The 7692-nt window shown below is 48.4% G+C and overlaps 1 protein-coding gene and 1 long non-coding RNA gene across 2 annotated transcripts; one reads left to right on the top strand and one right to left on the bottom strand.

Annotated features, from left to right (window-relative positions):
- Nucleotides 1–216: 216 nt before the first annotated feature.
- LOC123593732 lies at nucleotides 217–3156 on the bottom strand. Its single transcript, XR_006710481.1, has 3 exons — nucleotides 2993–3156; nucleotides 1462–1540; nucleotides 217–523 (listed from the first exon to the last, which is right to left on the bottom strand). It is a non-coding gene; the product is annotated as an uncharacterized LOC123593732 (long non-coding RNA).
- Nucleotides 3157–3711: 555 nt separating this feature from the next.
- NEUROG2 (neurogenin 2) lies at nucleotides 3712–6465 on the top strand. Its single transcript, XM_045470080.1, has 2 exons — nucleotides 3712–4106; nucleotides 4498–6465. The coding sequence occupies exon 2, from the start codon at nucleotides 4499–4501 to the stop codon at nucleotides 5315–5317; it is 819 nt and encodes a 272-aa protein (XP_045326036.1). The 5' UTR covers nucleotides 3712–4106; nucleotide 4498; the 3' UTR covers nucleotides 5318–6465.
- The last annotated feature ends 1227 nt before the right edge of the window (nucleotides 6466–7692 follow it).

A 7692-nucleotide genomic window follows, 5' to 3' on the forward strand; every position in this document is an offset into this window, starting at 1 on the left:
TCTTGATAACTGCCTGCTTTGAGCTTTTGTTCTCTTAAAGTAGGATTGCACACTGAAAGAAGGGCTGAAGATGAACAGTTTGACCCTTCAGGACAGTTCACGCAGTGGACAGGAGCGGCCCTCGGTCACCGTCCTCACTGATGCTATTCACGCGCTCCCCTCCCCCTTCGCATAACATTTCAGCCTCGTTTCATCTGGACAATCTTTTAGACCACACAAGTGCCTCTTGAATTTATTTAAGTTAAAAGAGTGCTAGAAGAGTCCAGCTAAGGATATTTGGCGTCGGTCACGTCTTCGCACATCTGAGTACAAATTAAAATTTCTTTCTTTCAGCAAAACTGAGCAAAATGCTGAACAAAAAGAATTCTGCAACTGAGTGTGAATGGTTGGTTTCTGGACTTCACTAGCGTTGTTAGACTGTGCTTGGAGTTGTTTCTTTTCTTTTCTTTTTAAAAATAATATTCTTCATAGTGGGAAATATTTCCAGAAGTGCTCTATTACTGAGTGACGATTCTCTTGAAAGCTATAACACAAACATACAACCAAAATTCTTAGAATTCCAAGATGATATAAAGGGTGATTTTTAAAAACTCTGTACTTTGCACAGTAATCTAAGATACACCACTGCATACACCCAAAGAAGCCCTTATTTTAAAGATAAAATTCTATGAACTCCAAGATATCCTTATATTTATAAAGATTAGAAGCTGATTTACGTCTATGTTTGAAACCTTAAGTTTCTCCGCAGAATTTTTCCTTTTGAAGGAAATTTCTGGAATCCAAAATGTGCAGTTTACCCTCATGATATTTTATCTTTACTAAATATCTGCACAGAACATGCTTAAATATGTATTATTAACTTCTTACGGTGTAGAAAGTTTGGATTTTGACAAGAGAAAGCATGCACCCCTTTGGTGCATCATAAAAACATAAAACCTGGGAGAACATAAAAGTTGGGAAGTCAGACACCCAAATGCTGTTAACAATCAACTAAAGAAATCCATTGTGTGTTTCACTAGCACTAAGCATTAGACCCAGTTGGATCTCTGTGTAGAGTTATACAAGATTTACCAGATTTTCCTTTAAGCTTCTTAACTGGATTCTGATTCTGTTCTTCACCCAAATATATTTTATCGTATCAACCCAGCACTTTCTAGCCAAACCAAAATTTTACAACAACCTGTCCAAAGGGTACGTTTCTACTGATACCGAAATAAACCTTCCTTTGCTTTCTGTTACATTAACCAATTGGCTTGTCATTCTTTGTGGGCAACTCCTACATAAGATGTATCTATCTAAAGACTGACACTCCGCGTGTGGTTCCTCCCATTATCCCAGTATTTCTTTTTAGCAGTCTTTGATCATTTCCTCAGAACCCAGCATTCTCATCCTCTGTTTCACTCAAATTAACACAAAAATCTTGCATCCACTGCAGTGTTCCTGTGTTCCTTCAATCTTTACCTGCTAGCCATGACTTTGAAGGCTTTCTTTTAGAGGGACTGTGAAGAGTATTCACTTGTTTGGTATCGGTGAGCATCACCTGCAAAATAATGTTAAGATATACATGCAACCATGGTAAAGCACTTCTGGTAACTTTTACTACTGACCTATCTTCTGCTTGATCAAACTCTTTTATGAAGTTCTGATTCTGTAGGCTCATGATCCAGAATCAGAGACCCGAAGAAGTGTGAGAGAGGCAGATGCTGTATTCTGGAGACTGAAAGTGTCTCTCTTCTTTATAAATGTTTGCACTGCTAACACATGAAATCAAGCTGTTCTGAAAAGATTGAGGGGGCATCTGGAGAAATAATGCTTTTAAGCGTAGGGAACTTGCTCTTTCCAAGGGGAAGAGAGGCAAAACACAAATATCAACGAGCAAAGTGAAAATTGTGGCAGTTTTCAAATCATCTCAAGACAGAAGGGAGTCTGGAGGTTGGAGGGCTGCAGTGGGCAAAAGTCTCTTTCACGGGATTCTAATTTTCATTTTCTTTACTTTGCACCTTCCAATTCTGTTACTCCATGCAGAAAACATTAAACAAATTGAAACCATGCCAAAACACTAACAACCGCTTTCATCATGCCCTTCTCTGAAATACATTTGTTTCCAATTCCTACAACCTGAGTGACACAGAGATCTACAGACAAGAATCTTTTCTCTCTTGTCACTTTTCAACTTCCACCATTCCAAATACGCCTTGCTTAAACTGAATTTGCAAAAGGGAACTCAAGGGACTCCTCTCCTATCTACCGCAGTCCAGATTCTTGTCAGCTACTCTGGCACGGTCTAACGCTCCATCCGGCACACACACTTCCAGAGACTCTGGTTCTGTCTCTAAGAAAAGTCAGTCAAGGAGACAAGAGGGTGGGCGTGAGCGTGGGGGAGGAGGGGAGAGGGAGGGCCGACGAGCAATTCAGAACAAGTTCCCTCCGAAGTCCAGTAGCCCTCGGCTCTATTTTCCCGTTGAAAAGCGCCGAGTATCGGCAGGACGGGCCCCTTGTCCCTACAACGCCCCCCAGCGCGGAGCAGAGGTCACGGAAATGTCAGCTCAGCCCAGGCGCTCACAGGCGCTGCAGGTCGGCCGCTCCTCCCACTCCGCTGGCTGCCACCCTTGCAAGGAAGCCACCTTGTTGTCTGGCTCTGCCGTAAACCGGGGTTAAACCCCAAAACAAAGCAAACAAAACAAAGCAAACGAACAGACAGAACCTGTGTCGGTTCCCGGAGACTCCGTTTGTCACCGGCAAAATGAGGAGGGTTTTAGCTTTAACCTGTGAGCGCGTTTATTCTCACATCCTCTAAAAGCCCATCTACCGCTCCCGCACTGGATCTCCCCTTCTAGGAGACGCCTCGATGAACCTTCCAACGTCCTCTTCCTTCACCCTTCTACGCCATTCTCTCTGGAACCTAAACACGTTTGCCCACCATGTGCCCACAACTCGCCACCCACACCCCACTCCTCCCTTGACCAAATGAATGCGTTTTAAAACCATTTACTATTTGGTACAGCTCCTAAGAGGCTTTGCCAAGAGACGCCGGGTAGCACCAGAGGGTTGCTGCTTTCCCCGAGATTCTGACCCCCATTAACTAATTCCTCGGAGCTCAACGTCCGGGAGCTGAGAGGCCGGGCAGCGCCTGGTGCGGTGCGCGAGCGCGCGCCGGGGCTGGGGGTGGGGTGCGGCCGCAAGGACGGGGGCGGGGGGAGGTAGCCTCCGTCTCCCCAACGGCCCCCGGCGCCCCGGCCCCTAATGAGCTGCTGAAAGGGAGCGGGCTCCGGTGCGCGTGGCTCGCAGGCCTCCCGGAGTCCGGGGCGCCCTGATTGGCCAGCTGCGCCTCGCGACCTCCATTCATTAATAAATTAGCGGCACGCTCCAGCCGAGCGCGAGCCACCAATCACAATGGGCAGCGGCGGCGACAACAGCCGCAGCTTGAGCTGAAGCTGCCACCGCGGCTTCAGCCGCTCCGACCGCAGCCTCGAGCTCAAACAGGAGCTTTAGAACCATTTTATGCTGATTAGATAAAGGGGGAAAAGAGAGGCGGGGGGCGATGGGAGGAGGAGGATGGATGGCAGGGCCAGGGAGGGGGGAAGTGGGTGAAGAAAGAGAAAGAAATGAATGATGATAATGCAATGAAAAGAATAAGCCGGGGGAGGGAAAAGCGGGGGAGAAGGGGGGCCTGCACAGGGGGGAGGAGGAGGCGGCGGCAGGGGTTGGGGGGGAGGTGGGGGCCCTGGGGGCAGATCTGATTGTTTTCTTGGTGGTATATAAGGGGTTTTAAGGAGAGTCGTGTGCCAGACACGCAGCCACTGAACCACAAGCAGCTTCGCTTTAACTGGAGTGCCCGGGAGTCGCGTGCCAGGAGCTGCACGGCCGAGGACTGACTGACAGACAGACACGCACCACCACCACAACACACGAGACCCGGGCGGATCGCCGCGGCCTCCGGGGCTCTTGGCAAACTCGCCAGTCGGAGAGGTCCCCCGCGGAGCCGCGCCAGATCCGCCGCTTTCACGCTAAGAGAAGGACGCAGCGCTGCGCTCCCGGCAGCGCGGAGAATCGCAGCACACGCCAAAGTAATAGCTTCGCCGAGACGCACTGAGGGAGCGAACTACGTAAGTATCCGCCGGTGTCTTCCAACTTGGAAGGGTGTTTCCGGCACTCTTTTCCGGCACTCTGTTCCACCACGTCCGAGCACCCTTTGCAGGCACAGAATCTTTGTCCCAGGGGCTGCTGTCTCTTTCCGGGCGGGAACACAGCCGCGAGGTCGACCAGCCGAGGGCGGGACCCTGTTGGCTGGCAGCGGGGACACAACGAGGGGCTCTCCTGAGCTTGGAGAGCACTGGCGGGGTCTCTTCCCTAACTACGTTCCTCCTTGGCGCCGCCCTTCCGAACCAGTCCTCGTGGGTGCGCGCAGGAGTACTTCCCGCTGGCACCAAAAACGTGCCTCTGCTTCTGTATTTACATCTCGTTTGGTTCTTTCTTCCTCCCCGCTCTCCCCGGTAGGATGTTTGTCAAATCCGAGACCTTGGAGTTGAAGGAGGAAGAGGACGTGCTGGTCCTGCTCGGCTCGGCCTCCCCCGCCTCGGCTGCCCTCACCCCGCTGTCGTCCAGCGCCGACGAGGAGGAAGAGGAGGAGCTGGGCGCGTCGGGAGGGGCGCGACGGCAGCTTGGGGCCGAGGCCGGGCCCGGGGGGCTGGGCGGCCCGTCGGCCGGAGCTGAGGGCTGCCGGCCAGCGCGGCTGCTGGGTCTGGTGCATGAATGCAAGCGGCGCCCCTCCAGGGCGCGGGCCGTTTCCCGCGGCGCCAAGACAGCCGAGACCGTGCAGCGCATCAAGAAGACCCGTAGACTGAAGGCCAACAACCGTGAGCGCAACCGCATGCACAACCTCAATGCGGCGCTGGACGCGTTGCGCGAGGTACTCCCCACGTTCCCGGAGGACGCCAAGCTTACCAAGATCGAGACCCTGCGCTTTGCCCACAATTATATCTGGGCGCTTACCGAGACCCTTCGCCTGGCGGACCACTGCGGGGGTGGCGGCGGAGGCCTGCCGGGGGCGCTCTTTTCCGAGACCGTGTTGCTGAGTCCGGGAAGCGCTAGCGCCTCCCTGAGCAGCAGCGGAGACAGTCCGTCGCCTGCCTCCACCTGGAGCTGCACCAACAGCCCGGCGCCGTCCTCCTCGGCGTCCTCCAACTCCACCTCCCCCTACAGCTGCACTTTATCTCCTGCCAGCCCGGCTGGTTCTGACATGGACTATTGGCAGCCCCCACCTCCCGACAAGCACCGCTACGCACCTCACCTCCCCATAGTCAGGGACTGTATCTAGAACTGCCATCCTTGCTACCCGCGCCAGGCCTTAGTGGGTTCCCTTTCCTGTCCTGGACCAAGCCCTCCCACCCCTCTCCTGTCCCCACTTCTATGCCCTGGAAACCATCTCATTTCGCAGGGCAGATGTAGCCGTTCTGACTCCTGGGTTGTTCGCTGCATTCCTTGGCCAAGGGTTTCCTTCCGTCAGACGGTCTCTAATTTATTGAAGGTGTGATGGAGCTTATTGTCAAAGAGGATGGTAGAGTTTGGGGGGGAGGGGGCGTTTCTTAAGGCTAAAAAGATGCTGGGAAGCAAAGAAGGTGGCCAGTCTAAAGAGTTTGCAGAGCGGACTGACGCTCCTCCCCCTCTCTGTAACACCAGAGGGACCCGGCGCAGTGCGTGTGAATCTCCCAGGGGGAATGCAACTGGTTCCTCTGATCTCTTCACCTTTGCTTCTACATAGAGATGTTAATGTCGAGTAGAAAGAAATGTATCTTAGCATCTGAATGATTTTACCGGTAATAATATTATCCACAGATTTGCAATGGCTGGCATCTGCTTTATTCCCATTGCTGTCTGCGGGCTGTGGGAATTTCACCTGTCAAACCAAACTTTCCCTCTCTGATGTGCACTTTGTTCTGTTTCCCAGATTCGTCACAATGCCTATTGTCCCGTCCTTCTCTTTCCTTTTTCTTCTCCATTTTGCCATCTGTCTCTTATGATTTATAAGGGGGAAAAAAGTTGTTTTGTTAGAGGGCCAGGTTAGAAGTCATTGTATAATTTGTAGGCTTTGTAATGATTGAATGCAAGCGTGGAAATTTAGGCTGAACTCTCTATCAAAAGGAAAAATGTGGAGGAAAAGGGAAAAATCAGGAGGGAGGATTGCTTCATGCATTATTTATCTCGACCTTTTAGGGGAGAAGGAACTCCCCCAGTCTTTCAAGAGATTAAAAATAAATCAACAGACTGAAAACCTAAGCAGACACGGAGCATTATCAGGATCAGCCACACACGTGTTCCCTTCTATTTATTATAAAGAAATTTTTCATGGGAAAAGTATGTATTTTTTGTATATTCTACAGAGTTTATTCTAGTATGTATTTACATCTTGAACAAAAAAAATTGTTCTTGTGATTAAACTATAAATAAAATATATAATTTTCATAATTTCTGTGTGTTGTAACTTTTGCCTGCTTATGTGGTTTTTAGAAGAATGTGTTGTGTCTTTGTGAAATTCTCCTTATAGCAAACTGAGTAGAGTCCTTGTATTTTTCATCAGTGTGTGTGTGTAGAATTTCACTGACATATAAGGTCTAAGAAATCACAAGAAGCTGAATCATATTTGAGACACTAACACTGACATCAGAGTGTTGCTCTGCATACAACCAAAATTTGATTTTTAAGAAATCAATTTCTGAGCATACGAGATCAGTAAAAAAGGGGTGGGGTGGGGATTAAAAGATAATTAAATCACGGTAAGTTCCAAAGTTCAGAAACCTTGATTTAAAAAGAGATAGTGAAGTTGAAATTTCTTGTTAGAATGTGTAAAAATGTGGTGCCTACACTTTGAGTCTCAATTATTATCTGTAAATTGTAGGAATTAGACAATGACTTCTAAGGAAGGCCCCCTTCCAGTTCTAGCATTTGTATTGTATTTATAATTCATTATCAGAAGCTGATTTTGTATTAGCTGCTTTAACAAGCTTGTTGGTTTGAAAAGCAAACTCCTGGAGAAAAAATACTCAGAGTGAGCTGGGATAAAATTGTATCTAAGGGAAATAGCTTAGCTTTCATTTTTTGTTAGAATAATTACATAGCCAAAACTTCTTCAAAGAGAAAGCAAAAATGGTTTCCTAATCTCCAAAGCACAAAACTCTATAACTTGCACTTCAATCTCCAAAGCAGAAATGAATAGCACCATGGGTCAAAGATGACCAACTGGGATGAGCCCTGGGTGTTATATGGAAACCAATTTGACAATAAATTATTAAAAAAAAAAAAGATGACCAAGTGAAGGTTGACCCCATTCTAGATTTAAGCCCCTTCCTTGGGGGGAGGGTGTCCACTGGACTACACAAGCTGAAAAAAAAATCACCTTGGCAAAGAAATGGTCATTCCTGCCCAACTCCCCCACCGCCCATGAACTTCATATCTGCTTCTGGTTTGGGTTAAATCCTCCAGTCCTCTGCTTCAAGCAACAATAACTTCTCCTGAGATATCTATCTGAAATGACTCCTCCTGTCTATCCATATGGAAAATATTAAGTGTTTAATATCTTAATGACTCCATTTTTTATCAAAGGAAGAACCGAGCCAGGGTTTTGCTTTGTTTTCATAGCTGGACATAACAGAGACCTGTTAGAATACCTTTCTATTTTCAAGCCTGTTATTCCTA

This window comes from Leopardus geoffroyi, chromosome B1 (genome assembly GCF_018350155.1).
Source record: "Leopardus geoffroyi isolate Oge1 chromosome B1, O.geoffroyi_Oge1_pat1.0, whole genome shotgun sequence".
Classification (NCBI taxonomy): Eukaryota; Metazoa; Chordata; class Mammalia; order Carnivora; family Felidae; genus Leopardus; species Leopardus geoffroyi.

Excerpts from the sequence above, each read along its gene's own strand:
- NEUROG2 (XM_045470080.1), top strand. The coding sequence starts at position 4,499 with ATGTTTGTCAAATCCGAGACCTTGGAGTTGAAGGAGGAAGAGGACGTG.